The 25863-nt window shown below is 38.2% G+C and overlaps 1 protein-coding gene across 2 annotated transcripts in view; it reads right to left on the bottom strand.

Moving 5' to 3' along the window:
- Nucleotides 1–25863, bottom strand: part of inpp4b (inositol polyphosphate-4-phosphatase type II B) — a 308267-nt gene that overhangs the window by 269433 nt on the left and 12971 nt on the right. For both annotated transcript variants that reach the window (XM_079812754.1, XM_079812753.1), the window contains exon 2: nucleotides 16514–16630. In XM_079812754.1, coding sequence (XP_079668880.1) covers nucleotides 16514–16630 — 117 coding nt within the window. The remainder of the gene's footprint in view (nucleotides 1–16513; nucleotides 16631–25863) is intronic.

Below are 25863 nucleotides of genomic sequence, written 5' to 3'. Positions count from 1 at the left end.
GATATATTGCTGTATGTACATTTAATAGCTTTTATAACTCGTTTTTATACTTTTCAACGTGTTTAGGAAAATCAGCGAGCGCTTCTTTGCTCCCATGAGCACCTCCGTGCATCAAGACAATCAAATTAAGAGGCGGGTTTATGAAGACTAAGTGATAAAAATATTCCTTCATTATCTGGTGGCGCGCTCCTTCTGCGTGTGAATGGAAATAAAGGAGCGCTTGATTAGCCAGTGCGCCGTCGCTGCGACAGCTATGACATGTTCAGCAGTCCAGCGGACAGTAGATAATTACTTTCTTCTGACAGGCAACTTGTAGCTCAGCTATTAGTTTGCCTCTCAAAGTGCTTCTTAAATCAGGTACATAAAGTGCTAGAAGATATGAGAAGTCTTATCTGCATTGGCTGAATGCCTCTGCTCATTTATTCTCTCTCTCCCACACAATATGCAGTTTCATCAAGTTCATTTTATTTGCCTCATGTTTTCCACAATGTCTCCGGCTGAATCATGTTCACAAGGTGACCTGCAGTCACTTAGCGAGTTCAATAATACACTAAACTGGTGGATCACAGGTCAGCTCTAAAAGGGGCATGGACAACAGGGAGAAAAATAATGCTAAATGCAAAAAATAATAGGCAACTTGCATATAATTGTGCAAAATCAATAGGCTTATGAACTTCTACAACATTGACAATCCCTCGTCCTCAAACACCACCATGAACAAAACTACAAAGTAAAAGAGGATTTTTAAATGACTGGTTACCGAAGAGCATTTGGACATTTAAAAACTAAAAAATGCTTATGCATTTATAAAATTGTTCATGTTTGTCTCGTTTTAATAATGTTGCATGAGCTTATGCAGTTCATAGTCATATTACAATCTTTCCATGTTTGATTTTCAAGAATATTTTTATTTAATTTTGCACATTAAACAATTCTGAAGCCAATTTGCAACATTTTAGCATTTAGAAACCCAATGTGAGTCCTGAAGCAAAACTAGGGAAGGACCGAAATGAAAATTCTTCGAAGCCGAATTCGCTTTTTTACTATTTTGTCTTGCTTTTTAAAATAAAATTACAAAAAAACTAAAATTACAAAACTACAATTTAAAAATATTTATTTAACACTGAACATTTTTAGCATTCCAGCAGACATTATACAAACAAAGCACAATATAACTTAAAAAAAAAAAAAAGTAAATCTTATCTTTGGCCTATTATGCCTACAGGTATCAATCAAACCATAATCAAATTTTGTTTGTTCATGAGAGGTTTTGCGAGCCTGTATAACTCAGCACTGGATACAAACTCTGGCGGTTTGAGCAGCGAGTGGAGTCTGACTAACTTAAAACACATTGGCCATTGCGTACAAGAGATCAACAACTCTGTCACCGCTGCAGAAACACGATGTAAACGGATACATATGACATTCTACAGACACAAATATTCACTGGAGCCAGGGCCAGAGGAGCTGAAACCCCTGGGCCCGAGCACATATATCGCAAAAAAGTTTTTACGCTCGCATGAGGTGGTTTTTCAGGCAATTCGAAAAAGGAAATTTTCACAAAACTGCAATGGAAACAGTTTTTCGCATTTACAGGTCACCTGGTACGGTCACGCATTGCTCTCACATAGGGCCAACATATCATTTTTTTCCCACTCAAGTATGTTCGAGATCTTATGTTGTTAAAACGACATATATTTTCTCCTAATAAGGAAAGTGGCGTAACTTTATAATGACGGACCCCGGTGCAACCACAAATATCATAACTATCTATAGGCCTACTGTAATTATGACATATATTCAAGAAATGTATTAAAACAGAAAGACGCTATAGTTTCAGCCTTGCTCAAAGACTAGGTCTATCCATTCTCGACGATCTTGGTTTGCTTCTTATTTATTAAATATAGCCTACAGCCAAATAGTTGATTAAACATTGATCAAAATTAAAATACAATTTTTACAAAACAAATTTAATTTTAAAGAAAGACTTTCGAGAAAACACAATTCAATTGTGCTCAAAATCCATGTCTCCAGACATATGCGCATTTGATTATGTGCTTTACTCATGCTGCTCACTTTTCATAATCAACATATGAAATTAAAAGATTATAATATTTAGACATAGCCTAACTATATGAAACTAAATAGGCTACGTTTTCTTTAACCCTCTTTCCGACAAAGTCGTTGTCGCCTTTTGATGAATTTTTTCCTTAGGCTATTCCAGCGGAAACTTAAAATACTCTGTCATATTTAGCCATACAGATAAGTGCAAGACATAATTATAAACTATAAACTGTCTACTTTTATTTGTGTACATTCACGATAACAGCAAAGGCCGTGGACTCAGGGAACAGATTATTTTGCACTCCACTCCAAACGCTGTCTTCATTTCAACAATATATTTTGTTTATTAAACGCAAAGTTTTTCATTTCAAAAGCATTTCTAAATTCAGTTTATATTTCCAAAAAACGAAATTCCGAGCCAAAATAACAAAGTGGTAAAAAAAAGTTGAGTTACCACCATCAAAGTCAAACTTTTCGCTCGTCTCTGTATGTGGCAATGCGTCACAATTAGTGTTGTTTTTGGCGGCCTGTTTTAATTTTAGTTTTAGTCTAGTCTTTGTGTCAAGCTGTCATTTTAGTTTTTATTAGTTTTAGTCATAGTCATACTATTTTAGTCTAGTCAAGTTTTAGTCGACTAAAAGTCTGAGCATTTTAGTCTTATTTTAGTCAGAATTATCTATGGCTATTTTCGTCTAGTTTTAGTAGACGATAACTGATGACATTTTAGTCAAGTTTTAGTCAATGAAAATTGTATTTTAGTCTCTTTTTAGTAATGCAATTCTATTTAACCCAGTCAATATAGTATAAGTACATATTATAGACAAAACCAAAATCTTCTTTTAGCCAAACCCATTTCAAACCATGTTATCTTATTATATTATTGTTACCTTATAGACTCAAGAACACATCCATTCCAGACACGGAAGACGCTCTGATTTGAAGTTACAACATATTTATTTTAACAACTAAACATGTTAGAAGTACACACACATACATTTGAATAAAATAAATAAAAACATTGAGATGTCTCTTAAGGTTCGTGGTGTTTTTTCCTGTGATTTTTGTGGCCACATTTCTCCCCATCTTTTTCCACAACACCCGTTTTATTTTCCACTTCAATGTAATAAAAGTTTTTCCAAATGTCTTAATAAGAATAAATGCATATTTAATTTAATTTAATAATAGGAAAATAATATCCAAATTATTATTTCATTCTTTAAATCTGTTTAAAATTAGACCCACATTATAGTTAAAATGTTTTTCTGTCTTGTATTTTATCTCAAAATAAAGGATGTAATTTTATTCCACATGGAAATGAGCGGAAATAAGTGAATACAGCCTCTTATTCGCTTATGAGGTAATCATAATGCTGCGGTTATTTTAACATATCTAATTGCTGCCGTTATAACGGCCCATTTCAAATGTTTACGTGCTTTTCTTTCTTTTTTTGAGCGGTGATGAAATATCTTGCTCTTGTAAATACTTGTCAGCATTTCAGTAATACAAGTCTAGATCTTTCAAATGCATCCAAATAACAGCGAAGAACAGCCGCACGGTGCTCTGCAGTGGCCAAAAAGGATATAAACCGTGAATTCTGAAGTTATATATTATTGAAAACTCAGAGATGTGGATTCAGAAGGCTCCACACGACCTTGGTGTTTGTCAAACAGTAATTTAGATCATTCGGCCGGAGATTTTTACACGGGTGGTGGGAGAAAAACACTGATATTCTGGATTAAGACGACAATAAAATCACTGACTAGCCCCTGTAAATGATAAAGACACCTTACGACCGCTGGACAAACAATTACCGTCCGAATAGTGCTTACGAACCCCGACTGCCCGCCCATCGGTCTCGTTCACTCACCGGAGCTAAATCTTCTAAAACGCCGCGCGAGTGGGGTTTGAAGAGAGTGATGTCACCTGCGTCTGAGCAGTGCGCCCTGATGCAGCCCCTGAATGAGACGCACAGAAATAGGCCTACTGCAAAATAATAATAAAAACGCGACTTTTCGTCTCGTCTCATTTTCGTCAACGAAAATGAAGAGGCATTTTAGCATAGTTTTTATTTTGTGAACCACATTTAGTCTCGTTTTTATTCGTCATCGTCACATGACCAGCATTTACGTTGCGTCTCGTCTCGTTTTCGTCACGTTATAAAGGTTCGTTGACGACGATATTTAGTCATACTTTTCGTTGACGAAAACAACACTAGTCACAATAACCTGCGTATGTAAAAGTCGATCATTCTTTACAGATGATGGTATGTTTGGACAGAAGACGAGTTCTTTATTAAACTCATAAAAAAACAATCGAATATAAAATGCCACAATTTATCATAACACCTCATATGTGCCGCTAAAGTATAAGGTGCTTTCCTTGCCATCAATGCTATAACACGCACGTCTCTTACTATTAATAATAATGGCGTGCGGTGGCTGGGATACACATAAACCTAACAACATACGTAGCATGATTTTTGGAATGATTTATCACGAAAGGAAAAAAAATGTTTTCGTCGCATAACATCAGTTAAAGGAAACGCTGTCATTTCGCAATATTTTTTTGTCAACTTTTAGAAAATGTTGTAAAAGTTTTGCGCAAATCTGTAATGGAAATGCGGCTATTGTGTGTAGCCTACAGTAAAGGCTCTGTGGTGAAACTAGCTGAACCAGACTGAAAAGCTCCGACCATGTAAACTGAAGTGTTGAGGTAAACTATAGGCTGCCTACACGATGGCCAACGCTTCAGTAAACGGTGTGAGATGTAAGTAGCTAAACTAAACATTTCATATTTGACAGCTGTTTTAGGATAGAAATGTTAAACAATGAAAAGACTATCAGCCAGAGCTCAGCTTTTGGAGGGGAAGAGACAGGGCAAGAGAAGGAAACTGAGATAAAAAGAAAGAGTGAAAGAGTGATGGAAATGAGAATGAGAGAGTGATGAAATGAGGAGAGAGCAGGTATGATAGATAATCTACTGCCCACTAACAAGGTTTTTAAAGCTATCTATTATTTTATTTGGCCTTCAAACATCTTAAAATGCACAATTTTCTTGGGGGACCATGTCCCCCAGACACCCCAAAGTACCTCAGATTTGGGACCTCACAGGTTTTAAAACTCCTTAAGGCAGTTGCATGCTCAACAGTTGTTGTTGTTGTTTCTGGAAGCCTGTTTGCTTTGACCTCATATCTGGAGTTAATGCATTTATGCTATTAATGTGTTGCAGCCTGGAATATTTATATATAGGCCTACTTAATATTAAAATGGAAAATTCAGACAGTATATACTCACTGTATCTCTGTGCTTTGAAGATTTAGTTTTTTAAAAATACTAAACAATTATTTCTGTGGTAGAAAAAGTTGTGTCACCAAGGGCCCTACATGTTCTTAATCTGGGCCTGACTGGAGCATTTGCCAATATATTATTACAGTATCAGCTGAGGGTGCTCTTGCTTGCATTTGAGGCTGCTTAGACAATTCAGCAGAACAGTGTCTGCAAACGGCCATTTCTGTCTTTCTCAGACACTTTAAAGGGTAACTAAACCCCTGCTCAGAGCTTAACTCCACCCACTGGCAATTTTTAAAAAATGCTGGAAAAGTGGGCGGAGCCCAGTGGAGACAGAGGGGATGAACCGAGGGCGGGGCTGAGTGGAGGGCGTGCACCTGAGACCTGCAGGGACGGGTTGATTGACAGCTGTCTGACCCGCGAGTCGCAGAGATGGAGAATGACTGGAGTGACGCCAGTAGCTTTGCAACAGAGCGGTCATTTCTCCTATCTTCACCTGAAGTGGAGGAGGGTGAATTGTCTGTAGACACAGACCCAGAGCCTTATCAATGCGAGCCGCTGCTCAAACTGCGTTAACTCCCAATGCCGACGATGCTAGCGAAGCAGCAGTGCAAGAGAATGGCCTAATCTATGAACAGTCAAATCCTTACACTGACATACATACGATTTTCATTCAAATGAACTGAATCAATAAGCAGCGCAGGACCAATAAGTTCATACCTAAAAGCCTATTATAAACAGATTTCCTCAAATAAGTTAGACTACAGTGTTTCCCCTATTTTCAGCGCCGCTGCAAAATCTTCATATGATCAGTAATATCACGACATTCACTTACACACTGTAAAAGAGAGAGAGATTGACGATTGCCAGAGAACTAAACAAAAATGTAGTCTGCTTACACTTTAGGGTTGTGATATTAATCTTATTTTCGCTTTATTTTTATTTTCCCCAAGGATTATGAAAAGAAGATCCGAGGTAAAACTATTATAAACTATACCCGCGTTCCGTCTAGCGCAACTTCCTTCCCTTCACAGCGCGCGCTGTCATTTCTCCCCAAACATGCATTAAACGTCAGATTCAGCACAATCTGTGATTGGTGTCAAATGCTCTCTCCACTATGGCTAAATTGCAGGACGTGTTTGATCAAATTAAAAGCACAATAATCCGCGCAATAGACGCCGTTTCCAAGTTCAAGGCGGGGATATATGTGTGTGTGTGTGTGTGTGTGTGTGTGTGTGTGTGTGTGTGTGTGTGTATGTGTGCGCGCGCACGCTGCGAAACGGACTGACTTGCGCGACTAAACCATCAAATACACAACAAATAGCCTATATCTCAAAATGACCGGCATGGACAGTATTCACTTAAACACAAATTTATCTTAAATGGCCGTAAATAGTTGGGAGAAATCAATGGGAGAATGATATGATTAGATCTCCATTTTGGTCTTAAAGGGGCAGCATCTAATAAACCTGCTGACGATTGAGCCATTAATGTGAATCAAACAACAAAAGGCAAAGAGAAAATTACTTGCAGCTCTTGTATGTTATGTGATGCTCTTTTCTTTTTTTTATTCTTTGATTAATAAAAAGTTACAAAGAACATTGTGTAATAATATTTCCAGGGGCGTAGCCAGAACGTTTTTTCAGGGGTGGCCAGGTAAGACCGAGTGATTTTATTGGGGTGGCCAAATTCTTTTTACTGACTGTGACTTGCTGTACCAAAGCAAATTCTACAGAAATTATAGATCACAAACAAACAAAAATAATTTAAAATTGTCAATTTATTTACAATGTCATACAAAATAAGGAAAATATGTATGCTGATAATTTTAGGGGAAAAAAGACAAAAAAAATAATTTCACACATGAACAAAGTGTAGACAGTCTTTCCCTGCTTTGTCTGTATCCTCAAACGTGTTATCTTATTGTCCTTTGCTAACCAAACATTTGCCCTAAGAAAAGAGATATCAAGTAACACTACAAAAATAGAAAAGTTACAAATTGAAACAACATAGAAGTTTGTAAAAAAAAGAAGAAACTATAGCCTTGCAATGGCCAATCAGAGGTGTTGAAGTTAGAATCCACACACCGCTGGAGTTTTTGTCCAGTGCCGAGTGCACATGCGCTAATACTCTCTAAGTGTAGACATATTTCAGCTTCACTGATTAAGAACTTTGTGAGATCACGTTCATTGAATGAGTGACAGCTTTTAGTGATTATAAAAGGGAGCGCTCTTCGCATGCTGTCTAGGCGATAAAAAGATTATTAACAGGCCTATGACATATTCAGAATTTGAATAATACTTTTGTTTTCTATTCTTGAAAATATTCTGTATCGAAATCAGGCTAATATAAACGTCAGGAAAACATGATTCCTGTGTGCATTTCAATATCCATGGATCTCTGGATATTTGGTAAGTTGTAAGGAACACTATATCAAGTCCAAACCTTTAGGTTAAACTGATAACCGTTTTTTTTTTTTTTTTTTACTTGTGTTTCCCCTATTAAAATCCAATCATACAGCAGATCTTCTGCCACTCAGTCCCGGCTAAGGGGGCGTGTTCCGGCGGGAAAGTGTCGGCGATGCATACATTTGTTTTTTGCTAAGGAAACATTCGCATTACCTCAACTTTAACAAACTTTCCCAAAAAGGCAGGAAAAACTTAGGTAAATAAAAAAAATAAATAAAAAAAAAAGGTAAATAACATTGTCTTTCCTAACCTGATCATCACCGTATCTTCTTTGGTTGCTCACTCGTGCTGAACTTGAAATATTACCGCTCGCTTCTACTGGAGGTCTGTCCACAAACCAGAGCCAAACCGCTTCACCAGAAACCCCGCCCTGCAGCTTATTTCATTGGTTAAGGTTACAGTGACGGGTAGGTTTAGGGATCAGTGTTTGGTCAGTACTGTGATTGACATGACCAATAAAATCATTAATCATCGAGCTGTTCAGAATAGCGCAGACTGTTTGTGTCAGAGCGGCGAAGTAAAAGTCACCTCTTTGTCATTGTGAAAAGTGCTTTTCAGCTTGCACATCAGGGGTGGCCAGAGGGGTCACCCATGGCCACCCCTTAGCTACGCCCCTGAATATTTCACAATATTTTAGGTTAATGTTTTTTTTCTGTATTTTTGATTAAATAAATGCTGGCTTGATAAGCATAAGAGACTTTTAGCAAAAACATAAAATAGTATCCAAACTTTACACACACACAAAACTTTTTTTTATCTTTTACATTTGAGCCCCTGCCCCTTAGGAACTTCTGCACATCCCTGGAGGTTAGTGAAGTAAAATTGGCTATGTAAGCTAGTCACCTTTTAAACTAATACAAAGTTTAATTTGGATTTTAATGTTCAAAATGTCCATTTCTATCCACAAAACTTGCCAGAAGTCATGGTTTAAGATGTTATTTAAAGGTCCCCTTCTTCGTGATCCCATTGTTCAAACTTTAGTTAGTGTGTAATGTTGCTGTTAGAGCATAAATAATACCTGTAAAATTATAAAGCTCAAAGTTCAATGCCAAGCGAGATATTTTATTTAACAGAAGTTCCCTTTCAAAGCCTACAGCGAACGGCTGGCTTGGACTACATCCTGGTACTTCCTTCTTTAATTACGTAAGTAGAGCAGTAGAACAGACTAACCTCCGCCCACAAAGAAACGCGAAAAAGGGGGCGCGGTCTTGTTGCTGTCCCACGTGGAGAAGCGGACGGTCGCGTGGAGAAAAGGAACTGTTGCGTTGAGTGTGTTTATCGCCATGTCATCGAGACGCTGTTATTTTCATCCAGGAGTCAAATCACCTTTGTTTGGCTTTCCCAGGGACGCTGTAGAGATTATTGAACGCATACATCTCTCCGTTAAGAGGCGTGACCTTTCCAACGTGCGCTAAGCTGCTGTCAAATTACAACACAGGAACCGCTTTCACGTGCGCTAAGCTGTGGTCGAATCACAGCACAGGAACCGCTTGCACAATCAGAACTCGTTACGTGATTCTGAAGGAGGGACTTTATAGAACAAGGAAATCACCAGCCGTTTTTAGGACAGTGGAAACAGCGGTATACAGATAAGTAAATTGTGTGAAAAATACTATGTTTTTTTACACGCGAAACATGAACACATGTTATATTGCACACTGTAAACACAATCAAAGCTTCAAAAAAACACGAAGAACGGGACCTTTAAAAAAAAATTATTCCAGAGGTGCATGCCCCCAGACCCCCCCACGCACGACTTGGTAACAACCTCCGGCACGTAACAGCACCGCTGCAGGAAAAATGTATAGGGGAAACACTGGACTATATACGCCAGCACGTTACGGTATTGTTGTCCGTTACCGCGGCAACCACTTGCGTGTCAGGGTTTGAAAGTGCGTCTCATGTATGAAATTTATCTGTACACATGACGGGCGGCAATAATATCACAAGAAAAGCCTGACGTGTACTGACAACTGCATTATTTAACCGCATTTTCTTCATTACAATGTTAAAGCAAGTGTCAATTGAGTTTCATTCATAATGTTTACTTCATGTAACATGAGAGTTCATACTGGAGTGAAGCCGTTCTCATCATGTGATTGGGGGAAACATTTCTGAGGGCGTGGTGAGCTCGCGCTAGGGGCGCGGATAGTGAGCCGTTGGAGGTACCATCCTACGTCACGATGTACCACAACGTCCAATAGGAAAATTCAACTGCAGTAGCCACCGTTCAACCTTAAGAGGGCAGCACTTTGGCGGTTTTCCACCATATTTTATAGAATTAAAACACTTTATACTTAAATGTCAAAACATTTACTCGAATCAATGAACAGCATTAATAAAGCCCCAGTATTACAGATCATTAACTAAAAAAAGTTGGTTTAGGGTTTAGTTACCCTTTAAAGCCTTCTTTAAGCCTTGTTTATAGGCCCTGTCCCAAATGGCACCCTAAACCCTCACGGTCTTCCTCTGAGTCTTCATTTTCACGACGTAATGCCATAACGTAACCCACATCAGTGCGGACTCGGCAGAAGTGCGCATCGAGGGCGCATATCGACCTCAAAGGGGGCTCTCGCGAGCACCCTTCTGAGACCTAAATGACAAATGGGACACCCTGCGGTCTCGTGGACTTAACGGACACGCGCACACAGCGGCCAATGTAAGTCCACAAGACCGAAAGTGCACATAATATTAAAATATTAAAACAGAAAAGCCACTGGAATATAAAAAAAAACCTACGTTTCCTCATGCAGAGTGATAAGGAGGCATGTACTGCATTCGTAAGCGAAAGCTGTGAGTTTAAAAACATGGAGATCGGCATCACTATCCATCTCCGTTATGAAGCAAAAGCAAACATGTCCGACTGGAAACATTTGATCTTCAGATAAGCCACTATATATAGACAGCCGTCTCTTGAGTAAACTCAGACCGCAGAGTTGAATGTGACAGTAACAGAGCCCATATGACTACAAAACCCCCGCTGCGGGTTCAGAAGTTTGCTTTTATATATAGTGCATAAACAAAGCATATTTCTGGAAATTCAACCTCTTGAGAATATTGGTGGTTCTGTGGGTCATTCATATTACACTAGACAAAAGATTAAGCTTCATTTTGGATGTAAAACATGAAATATGCAATAGTTGGTATCACTATTTTAAGATGATGTTACATTGTACTTCCTTAAACAAGTACTGAGTAATATTAATTAACTAAATGTACTTACTTTAGAGTTACGTTAGGGTAATTATGCATAATTTACTGTTATTACTATAGTAAGTAAATGAAGTAACGTGTAACTACAATACCTTAAAATAAAGTGTAAGTTTGACTGGATGTTGCCGTTTCCTCGGTGTTGCTTACTGTTCAAGATGCTTGAAATATTGGAAGAAAAATATAAATATTGAATTGGGGATAGGGGTTGATATGACTCTCTGAAGGGAACTGACTGTCTTCAGAAATGTTGCGATGGCATTTCCTAAAACACATTTTTTTAAAGTAGTGTTTTTAGTAGAGAAACACTATATCGCTGTTGTTCCATATGCGCCCTACTGACAGAGAGTAAATTTGCATGCTGTTTTTGTTACGTGCAGGTATGTTTTATGAAGCATAATTTCACAAAGCTAAAGTCAGACCAAACAAAAAGGCTGTTTTTGGTTAAAATTTTGCATTGTGGCTGAATTATCGATTTCATTTCACACGTTTGCAAAAACGTGCTCTGTGTTATAGTCTAGGTCATATACACTATATTGCCAAAAGTATTGACGCCTCTCCAAATCACTGCATTCAGGTGTTCCAGTCCCTTCCATAGCCACAGGTGTATAAAATGAAGCACTAGGCATGCAGACACTTCTACAAACATTAGTGAGAGAATGGGTCGCTCTCAGGAGCTCAGTGAACTCAAGCTGTACCGTGATCGGCTGTCACATGTGCAATAAGTCCATTCATGAAATTTCCTCACTACTAAATATTCCACGCTCGACTGTTAGTGGTATTATAACAAAGTGGAAGCAATTGAGAACAACAGCAACTCAGCCACGAAGTGGTAGGCCACGTAAAATCACAGAGGGGGGTCAGCGCATGCTGAGGGTCACAGTGCGCAGAAGTCACCAACTTTCTGCAGAGTCAACAGCTACAGACCTCCAAACTTCATGTGGCCTTCAGATTAGCTCAAGAACAGTGTGTAGAGCTTCATGGAAAGGGTTTCCATGGCCGAGCAGCTCATCCAAGCCTTACATGACCAAGTGCAATGCAAAGCGTGGGGTGCAGTGGGGTAAAGCACGCCGCCACTGGACTCTAGAGCAGTGGAGACATGTTCTCTGGAACATTTTGGACAATTTCATGCTCCCAGCTTTGTGGGAATAGTTTGGGGACGCCCCCATCCTGTCCCATGTCGAACATATCTGAATCATGTTCATTATTTTTTGTGTGTTTACATAAAAGTCACCAAGTGTCATCCCATTCCGATGAAGCAAAAAAATGTAACGTTTCAAAACATAAACACAAAATCTTTTTTACGAAGAGGCCCAGAGGGTTTAAATGCAGTGATTGCCTCTAATGTCAAATGGCTACAGATAGTTTTTGTTTAAGGCCAGTTTGGCCTGTAATAGAGCAAATAAACAATTTGCGTCAAGAAAAAAAAAAAGTGGCAATCAGTCCATTGTTTGCAAAAGATCAACAATCGGAATCGGCCATTAAAAAAACTGGATCAGTGCCTCATTATTGACATGACATGACTAACTATCCTGTTAATCTTCTTGCCATTATGTAAATAATCAAGTTATACAGTAATTAAAGTCGAAGTGCCGAAGCTTGCAATTCATATTCGTAAGGTAGAGCATAACAAAAATAACCCTGGTATTATTTTTATCTTTATATGTGAGATGCCATGTAGTCCACCTGTCCGTTCTGACTTCATGCCCTCCAGCAAGATCAAATCCAGCGAGAGCAATCAGGAAGTGTCTCCGTCTGCCCATCGCTCGTCCTGCTCTCTTATTCATGCAGGTGAGGCAGGACTCAAACAGGAATACTAAAGTGTAAAGCTACAGGCGAGCGAGGAAATGATGCTCAAATGAAACCCGAAGGATCTGCTCAGAATTTCAAAAACTCCCCTTCTCGCTCTCTCATTAAGCATCTTCTGCTAATGTCCTGCTTCCTGAAGTGTGGCAGTATGAAGTGGATTAGAACTGATTCACTGAAACGAACAGTTTGAATTGTTTCCTGGAAATGAATCAAACAGGCTGGAGGAATCTAGGGTTGAAGAGTCTTGCTCAAGGACACAATGATGGCAGCTCAGCATTCCTCTTCAGGATTTAAACCCACAACCCAGGGGCGTAAATTTTATCTAACAGTAGGGGGGGACGATAAACATGAAATTTCTCAAGAGCAATTTTTGAAGGGGACACAAATAATATAGCCAAAATCGTACTTGTAAGGATATGTGTACCACAAAAAAAAAAAAAAATGTGTGCTTATTTGCCGTTTTGGTGCACTGAATAATTATCTAATGTCCGTTTTTCTTTTCTCTGTCATTTTATCTGACCAACAACACAAAGCAATAGTTGTTTAAATATGAGTAGGTTCACCACACAGTCATATTATTTAAAATTATCTTGCATCCTCCACATAGTATTTTATACTATGATATTCAGATCTTTAGATATTCAACTGCAGCAAGCTCTCTGATCTGCCACTTATTATCATATTGAGCAAAACCCAACAAAGATCTGACAGAGCGCCGTGCGCATTTACTTTAGATTTAGAATTAGCGCCAATTCGAGGGTGGGTTGCTTGAATTATGGGTTCATTAGCCTATTATTCTTAATGAAAAACACAGCAAGAAAACAGTACAATGACACACTCCCTTAAATAGGCACTTTTACATTTCGCTTTGAAACCAAAACTTCCGCGATCATCTTGTCTGTCAGCTGTTTGCTCTAATGATGAATGAAATCTGACTCTCGTTCGGCTCGTGCTGTATTGCGCAGACACGTTCAGTTTTTAATTGTTGTGTCTGTTCTCTAACTAAACAAAATTATTTTATTACTATAAAAATGAAAACAACGGTGGCCCGGGGCGGTGCCGCGGTGGGCAAGTGACGCTAACAGTGTTTTGTCTAATCTGTATTAAAGAGAAAAGAGTCACTTCATCTGATGTTTAAAGTGAATAAAATAGCATTGACAGCTTACTGGAGTTTCACAACTGCTGTCTGAAGAGCTTTGTTCTCTCCCCAAACTTGTGGTGGTAGTTTTTTTTACGTTCAATGGGTAACGTTAGTTGAGGTGCGCGGTGGATCAAACCACTGTGGGGCAAGGGGGAGGGGGGACTCAAAATGTTTCTAAACTTAAACGCATTTTTTGTCCCGTTTGCTTTTGTATTGTTTTACTACTTACACATTTATTTTAAGTATATATCATTATATTATTTACAATACTCAGCATGGTTTTTAGGGGGGGACAGCCCTCAGATTGGGGGGGGTCATGTCCCCCCCGTGATTTACGCCCCTGCCACAACCTCGCTTAACAGCCTTGATCTTTAACCACTAGGCCACACCAGCCCTGTGTCTGCTGTGGGAAAATAAATGTAATGAGGGTCCTGACTCTCTCAGGGGGCAAATAAACATGACATACTGTACACAACCAGCACTGGCCAGGTGCTCTGTTCGAAGAAGCTGAAGGCCTGCCGTGATAAACTCTATGTGATTAATGGCATTACATTTATCACAAAAGCTAACAATATACAGTATATCAGTATAACATATACACATATATATATATATATATTAGGGATGCCACAATTCTCAATATAATATTGAACCGTTCGGTACGGCCTTCACGGTTCAATACGCGCTTGTGAATTGCGTTTTTTTCGGCTTCGCATTTAATTAATTATTTTTCTACAAATTCTATCATTTGACTCCATCCCAATACTGAACAACGCGACATACATTCACATCACAGGTTAGTGGTGGAGTTATACTCACGGAACACTATAGTTATTCACAATTACGAAAGTTCATTATTTGCATGCGTTTTACAGCCTTGCCGGTTTCATTCGCGTGCACGGTTTTAACATGCGCTTTTCAGAGCGCGCGCACTAAACGCCTGTCAAACACGTGAATACTGAACTAAGTAGTCGTCTACTGCGTTAATACTGTCAAATACACACAAGGTTAACATAAACACAGTCGGTTATGTCTAAAGTGAAAGTAAAATCGCAATCGTGTCTGTATATTAGATGTGTAGAGGTCTGACAGCAGCGCAGCCCGTGAACACGCGGTCCTTAAAGGGACAGTTCACCTATAAAATTATGTCATTATTTACTCACTCTAATATTGTTTCAAACCTGTATTCATTTCTCGATTACATAATTTTCAGTTTTGAGTGAAATATCCCTTTAATGTTAATACAACAACAAAAGACTGAGAAAATCACTCACTGCTCTTGACTGAAAAACTAATACAGAAGCTAAGAATCAATGTATATTTTATAGTGAAGTCTATGTAGTGTTTTATTTTTACATTTATTCATTCAATTTCATACTTAAATGCTGCTGTACAGCTCTGAGCTGCCAGTGTAAATCTATATATATATTTATTTTATATTATCCAATACACTAGGAATGTGTACAAGGGTTTTTTAAGTAAAGTTTTAAGTTTTAGTAAGGTTTTTCAATTCTTTTAAGTAAAATAAAGAAAGAGTATTGCAATAAAAAAATAGTAAGTATATATATTTTTTTATTTTTTTTATTTTTTTTAAACAACAATGGGAAAAAAAATCTAAAATTATTTCAATATCATTTTCATAATATGAAATTTAGTGGTTATGGTACAGGACAGCCACCTCCCAATTGAAAGTAACCAATAAATTATGATTTTCTATATATTAAGCTTGCAGATATTTGAAATATTATTGTGGGATTAAATAGATAATATAAGGATCAGAGTTAACATCTAAGATTTGAATACTAATCATTGTTAATGTGTTTTTTAGTTGTGGGACAGCAGCTTGCACCAATTCTGTAGAATGGCCCATATATCAGATTACTCATATTTAAAACAATCTGTGTTGTATAAAAGCACTGTATAAATAAAGATGATTTGACTTTATTTGAAGTCAGTACGTCAACTAATGAGGGATAAAACCAGTTTCTGGAAAGTTTGTGAGGCTCATCATGTCTCAATAAAAGATCTTTGAAAAGAACCCAGACTCATGTCTTAAAGTTGGCACATTTCTACATCTGTAGTGTAAATCCTGCTTTGTTTTCAGATTTTGTCTGTGAAATAATATCTAATTTCTTCGGTGCTGTCTGCAGAATAGACCGCTGTGACAGAAATTAAATGAGCTGTCAATTTGTGGCAGAATAAAACGTCAATGTGCCAGACTTTATGCAAAATAATCAAACATGTGGCTCGCAAGACAACGTCTGATTTATAGACTAAAGCTGCAGCTCGGAATGATTTTGTGACAGAAATCACCAAGCTGGTGATTACAAGAAAAACACATTCAGTGTTTAGCAAACAACATTCGGGTCCCAGAAGCCCCCATTAGTGCCGCCCATGAACCAAATCAGCAATGATAGGGCCACAACAAATACACACGGACCAGAGAGTGAGATCTGCAAAAAAACAGCTGAAAGGACCCGAGACGTGAAGAGTCTCTAGCTCAGATTGATGTTGAGAGTAGCCTCTTCACTCACCGTCTGCTGGTGGCCGTCATTCACACCGTAGACGCTGAGTTTGATGAGTGTCTCATTGTAGACGGGCCAGTCAGGTGGGAAACTCGCTCCAGTGAGGAACACGGGATCTCTTGTCCCCTGCAAAGAGGAAAAAGAACAGAGGGTGAATGCACGAGGATGATAAATGAACCAACAGTGAACCTGCCGCACTCATTCACTTATTCAGTGGCAGATGGGGATAAAAATGAGACTCGTCATCCTGATGGCTGGAGTTCAGAGGAGAACGAGTCTGATCAGAGAAGCCATGTGCTACACCAGGGGGTTTCAAACCGGGGTGCAAATCATTTAATGTGTAGAAATATGGCCTTGTATAGATTAAAAAATAAATAATAATAATCATAATTGTTGATTATTCCTTTGAAATTGTAATTGTGATTATTAATTACGATGATCACAATTTACATTGAATGATGATTTGAATAGCTTTATACCATTGTTTGAAGCAACTGCATGCTATACTTTCTATATGAAAATAAGATTCTTCCTGAAAACCTTTTATTGCTTGTCTATAGCATTAACTTAAGCCTCAATTGTAAACTATACATTGGTTTAATTTCTTTCTTTTTTTTAAATGCATGGTAATATAATGTTATTAGGGCTGGACCAGAATATTCGAATAGGCTATTCGTTCGATCGGTAGGTATTCGATTTTTAATATTGGGATTCGAATATTTTTCGAATACTAGGTTTGTTTGTTTTTTTTGATGGGTTACGCACACCTGGCATCCCCCTTGAAACAGTTCTCATTCACGTTTGCATTTGTTTACACTATAAAATCTGGCGAAATACAATACTCTTTTTTTTTTTACAATTATTTTATAGCCCAGCAGTTTGTAATAGGATGGACAGTTGAATAGGATATACCAACCCGTTCTCACTCCCAAGGCGTCAAATTCCGACGCATGGTCAAGTGCTTTCCGCGTCACAATAAAGACGCTAAAGGCACCCCTAGGCGTCACTATATTGACGCGCCGAGTGCTCCATTCATTTCAATGAGAAACCTTTGGCGTCAGAAACAGACGCGTTGGGCATGGGAAAGTTATCGTCATGATGATCATATATTGGGTTATGATTTTGCCATTATGACATGTTGGGCTGTGATTCTCAATTTAATCAGCCAGCATCATTTTATTTACGCTATCTAGACACGTTTTAACATGTAACCCAACCCCATTCCATCCCTAAACCTACCCATTTGTGTGGTATAAAACGCAGATATAACAGGCAGAGTCGACTGCATGCACAATTTATTCAAAAAATACAAATATTCCGAGGCCAAGCGATTGATTTGTGTGAAGGAAATCCCCAAAAGCGATCGGCGTCTCCATCTGCAGAAGATCACGAACACATAAAATTTCAAATATTGCCGCCCGTTACGTCAGTTTTCATAGTGAAATTGCATTGGCTCTAGTATGTCTCGTGACCAATTGCGTCATTACGTCAGCTTTGATTGTAAAATGTCATTGGTTCTCGTGTGTCTTGTGACCGAATGCGTCATGCCAAAGAGGAGTGTGTATTATTTGAATGAGATATGAATGAGTGCGTTAACGGAGCTGCGGGATCATCATCTCAGCGATTAAAACATTAAGATCAACTCTGTTCTTTACATGAAGACATCGTGTGACTTCAGAAGACTTGGAATGCAACATGAGTTAATACTTTTATACTGTTTTTAGTCAGTTTTTGCAATAAATAGATGTGACTGTACTTCTATTTGCCTGTTATGTGTTTCTATATTGTTTAGGAGTGGGTAGGTTTAGGGTAGGAGTTGGGTTAGCTGCTCCAAAATATAAAAGTAACCTTTAAATATGAATAAACTATTAATAAAATCATGTATACTTTTACAAATGCAAAGAATAAAATGCGTCTTGATCTGACGCATAGGGTAAACAACTGAAATCAATGGAGCACTCAGCGCGTCAATATAGTGACGCCTAGGGGTGACTTTGGCGTCTTTATTGTGACGCTGAAAGCACTTGACCATGCTTCGGATTTTGACGCCTTGGGAGTGAGAATGGGTTGGATATACAGAGTATTCTCTGTCTAGAGCGCACAACTGCATGAGCTTATATGGAAGAAGCGCAGGCCTAAGCTTGCATTTTGGGTTAAGCCGCGTTGGTTTGACATTGTGGAAAATAGAATAATAGAATCAAAATGTATTAGCCTTTTTACCCGTTAGGGATGTGACAGTGAGAAAATGTTCTCTCACCGTCACATTGCAGTGCTTGTGCTCTGAGCTGGTGTGAACGAATGCAGCCGTGCACAGTTTACTTTCCATTTGCCAATTTGGGGGCGGGTTGCTTCAATTGTTGGTTCATTAGCCTATTATTCTTAATGAAAAACACAACTACAAAACGGTACAATGACAAACTCCCTTAAATGGGCGCTTTTACATTTCGCTTTGAATCTTCCGCGATCATCTTGTCTGTCAGCTCCTCACTCTCGAGATGAATGAAATCTGACTCCTGCTGCTGTTGCGGCGACTCTCGTTCGGCTCACACGGCACGTTCAGTTTTTAATTGTAGTTAATCTGAACAAAATGATTTTTACTACTATAATTTATCAAAACTGGGACGTAACAGACCTGTGTGTTTTGTGTCACTAGTGCAGTGCCCGTTCTCAGCGCATATAAGCTCTGCCCGTGTGAGGCGCGCCGCTTCTCCAGATTCATGCTTTTATTAGAGAGAAGAATATGTTCAGCCCCTTCCCACCGAAGCATCGAATATTCGATGTTGATTACTACTGAAGCTTCGAAGATAAAAAAAATGGTATTCGGACCAGCCCTAAATGTTATACTAAAATTAAAACAATGGGAGAAAAAACCTTCACCTGTATAAAAAACACATCTTAAAGGGATAGTTCACCCAAAAATTAAAATTATCAAATGATTTACTCATCCTGAAGTCATCCTAGGTGTATATTATATTCTTCTTTCAGACGAATAAAATCGAAAGAAAAAAAAAATCCATAAAAAAGTGCATCTGTCCGTCAAATAACTGCTCCACGTGGCTCTGGGGTGTTAATAAAAGGCCTCCTGAAGCGAATCGATGCGTTTGTGTAAGAGAAATATCCATATTTAAAACTTTATAAAGTAAAGTTTTGGCCGAATGCCTTCGGCATTAAATTTATGGAAAAAGTGTTGAAAATGCCTCTGCCGATCAAAGGCTTACGCAGGGCCGTTTGAAGAAATTTGGGGGCCCCAAGCAAAATGAACATGGAGGCCCCCCCAATACCCAAAGCACGCACGCAAAGCCTAAAGGAACCACAGCATAGCCATACAGTTTAAGTTCATCCACACTTTATATAAATAAAAAGGTTTACAGTGCAAATACTGTTGTTGCATATACTGTGCATACAATTTGAAAACATTTGCAAAAAACACCACTTTATCATTAAAAAAATTTTTTGTAAACCTTTAAGTAACCATTTTTTAAACATCTATAAACATTACATTTACATAGATAGACGGACCAGATATTCCTAACACTGGGAATACTTAAGGGTTACTAGCTGGTTTGTAAACTATCTATAAACATCTCAAATATCTGGATGGTTATTATAAAGTTGCAACATATGCTATAATACCTTGTTAAATAGTTAATAAACAGTACCAGTAAAACATGTGGGCAGTACCAGTAAAACATGTAAACAGTACCAGTAAAACATGTAAACAGTACCAGTAAAACATGTAAACAGTACCAGTAAAACATGTAAACAGTACCAGTAAAACATGTAAACAGTACCAGTAAAACATGTGGGTTGTCCTGGTACTGTACTTCAAAATGTAACCGTGTAAAAATTGCCACAGAATAAAGTAATTGTTCAAGATCCATTGGTAACTTATAAAAATAATGTCATATTTGCAAACTGTCACTACCGTATATCCCGACACTAGCACATTAAGATATGAAAAAGCAATGAAATAAATCATGTTCCTCTGCCTTTCTGGTTAAATAATGTTTATAATAATTGTTAATATAGCATGCTATATTAACTATTCCAGGTTATTTATGCATAGCATAAATAATAGTTAGTATAGCATGCTATGCCACTTTCATCAAAACCTATTAAAAAGCTATAGCAATGTCAAGTCATTCCGTCTGGTCGAAAAAAAAGTTGCACTAAGTGTTCGTTACAAGCAGCATTTGCCGTCAGGCAGGTAACGATAGCTAACATAAACATATTTTTGCTAGCCTACCTGCTGCAAACTTACACCATTTTTGTACAAGACAAGTAGAGCTATTTTTTCCAGTGTAATTTATCACATACCACTATCTTGTTTTTTCTTATCCTCCTCTTCCTTTCTCTTTTTTCTTTTCTGGCTTCCTGAAGCATAAAATTCCGCTTCAAAACCGAAGAGATGTTGTATTTTGCCGCTGCAGAGATCGTGTGGTTGGCTGGCTGCTGTCAGCGACTACTGAGAGGGCCCTTAAGGGGGATCCCGATAACAGTGTCATTGCACTTTACTGCATTGACTACCAATGGGGCGCTCACACAGTTTGTCGTTTCATTTTATTCTTAACCTGCCGTTGTCTTGGGGCCCCAGGCCAGCTCGGGGCCCCAAGCAATTGCTTGGTTTGCCTGCCTTGTCGCGACGGGCCTGGGCTTACGTTACCAGGTCCGCTCGTTAGACGTCGTGTACGTATCTTGAATTGCGAGAAGGCACTTTCAACACTTTTCCATGGAAGGCGATCGGCTGGAACTTTACTTGATAAAGTTTTAAATATGGATATTTTTCTTACACAAACGCATCGATTCGCTTCAGAAGGCCTTTATTAACCCTCGGGAGACTCGTGGAGCAGTTATTTGACGGACAGATGCATTTTTTATGGACTTCAAAAACAGAGCAACAGTCACTGCCATTATAAAGCTTGGATTAGTCAGGACTTTTTTTAATATAACTCAGATAGTATTTGTCTGAAAGAAGAATGTCATATACACCTATGATGACTTCAGGGTGAGTAAATCATGGGCAATTGTCCCTTTAGCACAGAGTAATGTACAGCCCTATTCCAGATAATCGTTTTTAATTTTCCAAAGTATAAATGTCCCCTTACATATGAAAATATATAGACTATATCGTTCAAAGGTCGGTAAGATTTATAAAAGTTTTTGAAAGAAAGTCTCTTGCACACAAAGGCCGCATTTATTTGATCAAAATAGCATAAAAACAGTAATATTACAATTTAAAATAACTGTTTTCTATGTGAATATATGTTAAAATGTAATTTATTCCTGTGATCAAAGTTGTATTTGATCCTTCAGAAATCATTCTGATATGATGATTTGATGCGCAAGACACATTATTGTGTTCACAGTTGTGCTGCTTCATATTTTTGTGGAAATTGTGAAACATTGTTTCAGGATTCTTTGATGAATAGAAAGTTCAGAGCAAAATAAAAAACAAAAAATGTATTGCTGACCCCAAACTTCTGAACAGTGGTGTTCACAGTAGATGCCCTTATATTTTTGGATTTGGGCCCTTCAAAAGGGAATCATCATTTCTGTGGGTCTGTGGCATCCAAAAGTTCAAAAACTGCTGTGCTAAACTACACATTTTTCCAATAGATTTGTCAGTTGAATGCCTGAACAACTAGTCAAATAGTAAGTCAAAAATTAAGGGATGCAAAATGGGATATATTTGAAGCACAACATGTCAAGACACTACAAATATCAGAAGTAGCCCAACTTACTAATTGATTAGTCATTCCTAAATCTGAAATCACAACAACAGCAAGAACCCTAGGGCTCTTGAGAAGACTTTATTCCAAAGAGGTTCTATATAAGGAGAAATGTCTTCAATTAATGCATAATACGTTCATGTTTATTGGGTTCAATTAAAAAAAAAGAAAATCGAATGATGAGCTGTTTCGTTCACAAAATCTGATTAAAATAAATTATTGAAAACTAAATTCAGTAGAACTAAATCCATAAATGGAACCCTTAAGAAGGCACCACACACACACACACACACACACACACATACACACACACACACACACACACACACACACACACACATGCTTACGATTGTATTTGGAAGCTTTTCTTTTAACAGAGCGAGAGCTGATTTAGCGGGGCATTTCAGACCTCATGTTGAGATGAAACCCGCACCACATCCAAAGATCTCTGTTTATGTGACGCGTAAGAAGCCGGTCGTCTTCCCACGGCCGATCCCTCATGCACTTTTCATAGTTCACTGATCTCAGAGTGGAAAACTCCCAGTTTACACATGTCGTTCTGGGGCGTCTCTGGACAGTGGCCCCCTGAGATGGTGGGCGGGACAGATAGCAAGGGGTGATTGTAAACTCAATCACACACCCGGAAAACTCGGACAGGGTAAAAAGCAGCCGCGGCTATTATTCAAGTCAGTAGCGGATCGATGCGGCCACAGTCTATCTGTTTCACATCTGCTTATTGGCTGAGCAGACGCCGCTATCTGAGCCACAGATCACACCGAGTCTAAGTGCCTCCGGTTCTGCAAATGAGCTGAGGAAATGCATCCCGTTAAAGGGATGATTCACCGACAAATGTATATTCTGTCATCATTTACTCAAACTCATGTCACACCAAAAAAAGAAAGGAGATGAGTTTACAATGACCATGTTTTTGAAGCTCCAAAAAGGACATCAAATTACAGGGAGTGCAGAATTATTAGGCACGTTGATTTTCGGATCATATTTTTTTTCCAGGCACATTTGATCAATTCCAAACCACAGTAATCCTAATAACTACTATTGATTTAGTATTTAATAATGTATAAGTGATATATAATTGTTCATGAAGGCTGGAAATGAAAATCACCTTATATTCAGGTGTGCAGAATTATTAGGCATGTTTTCTTTTACAGATAAATTGAGCCAAAAAAGAGATTTAACTCAGACTGAAAAGTCAAAAAGTATTAAATGCCCATGAGAAGGATGCAATACTAATGCAAAACTAGACATTGCAGTTAAGGCATGACCATTGGACAGTGAAATGCTCGTTGGGTCAGCAGGATCAGACAAAAACAGGTGGTGAAGAAAAGACACCTGTTAACCGCAAAAGAATTAAGAATTAAGGTGAAGAATTCTCAGAGACTTCAGTTAGGAAAAGAATCCTAAAAAATGACCCCCACTAGATAAGAATCACAAGCTGAAGTGTTGGGAGTTCATTTTTAGTCCATCTCTGCAAAACGGACTTCAGGATGGACTAAAATGAACTCCCAAAACGTACTGCCAGATTCTGGAAGATGAATTCTTCAAACAGTGGTACTAGAGGATGTGGTGCTGGTCCTTCAAGAGTCACTCTCAACCTATCTGTCCATAAAGCCTATAAAAAACCTTCTTCATGTATTTTACAACACTTCAGCTTGTGATTCTTATCTAGTGGGGGTCATTTTTTAGGATTCTTTTCCTAACTGAAGTCTCTGAGATCCTGACACCTTGCACTTCTGGAGACTCCAGGTAGGTTGCAGCTTTGGAAAATGGTGGCGCTGGAGACTAAAGGGTTCCTGATGGTTTCACCCTTAATTCTTCACCTTAATTCTTCATTCTTTTGCGGTTAACAGGTGTCTTTTCTCCGCCACATGTTTTTGTCTGATCCTGCTGACCCAACGAGCATTTCACTGTCCAATGGTCACGCCTTAACTGCAATGTCTAGTATTGCATTAGTATTGCATCCTTCTCATGGGCATTTAATACTTTTTGACTTTTCAGTCTGAGTTAAATCTCTTTTTTGGCTCAATTTATCTGTAAAAGAAAACATGCCTAATAATTCTGCACACCTGAATATAAGGTGATTTTCATTTCCAGCCTTCATGAACAATTATATATCACTTATACATTATTAAATACTAAATCAATAGTAGTTATTAGGATTACTGTGGTTTGGAATTGGTCAAATGTGCCTGGAAAAAAAATATGATCAGAAAATCAACGTGCCTAATAATTCTGCACTCCCTGTATTGTCTAAATTGACTATATTTCAAATGTTCTAAAGCCACACAACAGCTTTTTGTCAAGAACAGGCCCCATTTTAGGTTATTCACTGAAAATCTTCTCCTCTACTGCAGCTTTCAAAAAGTATTTTCCATTCTGCATGTCTGAAGTGGTGCGTCAATGACGGCAAACATGGTGCAACACTTTTTAAACACAAAACATGAAACATAATAGAAATCTTCGGGATAGGGGATGAAAAAATGGGTTCATTGGCGAGACACGGCAGGTGAAAACATCGTTTTTTCATGGAGTGGTCAATTTTGAGATTTTGGGCCAGTTTGCTCCCTTAACATGTAAGCTTTCATGTCAAAATAAAAAAAACGTCAACATTAGGCTACACATTTAGGTGGTTATTTCATTATATTTTGTCACCGTGCGCCTTTAGATTTCTACCCGAAATCATCAAACGTTATTCTAGCGCGATCTCTCGTGCCGTCTCCATTCACAGAAATATGTCATGCTTGGTATCATTATAAAGCTCGCAGTCTCACACACAGCACTGTCTAATCCAAATATGGACATTTCCTTTGTAGAACTGACCAACCGCGAAAGTTTGCAGCCAAAAATCACATCTGATTGGTCGATGTGAATTTCTCACGCGCTGCCGATTGTTGTGTATTCTCCACCTCAGAGAAAGTGCAGACAACGTTGAAATCGGCTCATAAACGGCCACAGAAAAGACCAAGTAGCAAGAGCTAGTAAAAAGAAAGTAAACAACAACAGATTAGACGACGAAACCCCGTCAGAATTAGATTCAAATAGTTATAGATGGACCAATTCAACAAACAGGGACAGTTCATCTGCAGTTTTTGTGACTGGTGTTTGTTAAGGTAGTTCTCTTAAGGTAGTTCTCTAATAGCTATTGCTATTAATATTTTTTTAATTTATCAATTTCCACGTGTTTTAAATATTATACACTACTGATATTAATTAACTGAATATATATTTTGTTTGTAGGTTGGAGGTTTTATAGAAATGTATGCAGTTATACAGTATAAAACTTTAAAGGCCGTTTTCTCAAAATGAGTTTCTCACACTCAGAGTCAGATTTATCCACTTCAGTAGCACCTACAAGCACCAACTTTTGCAATCTTATACTGAACTATATTCTGAAGGCTTTTACAGAGGGATTTGTTGATATATCATTCCTATCCTGAGTTATAGGTCCTTTAACTCCAAAAAACATGGCGAAAATTGATTTTTTAAGGCTATTGTCAGTATTCTCTAATTTAATAAAGCACAAAATAAGATATCCAGAATCCCTTCTGTAAAAGCCCTCTCATCTAACATGTCAACAAATAGAACCAAGAATTTTAAACATGGTCCTTTCCA

Source organism: Gobio gobio (genome assembly GCF_949357685.1).
Source record: "Gobio gobio genome assembly, chromosome: 3".
Classification (NCBI taxonomy): domain Eukaryota; kingdom Metazoa; phylum Chordata; class Actinopteri; order Cypriniformes; family Gobionidae; genus Gobio; species Gobio gobio.
This window is presented reverse-complemented; position numbering and strand designations above follow the sequence as displayed.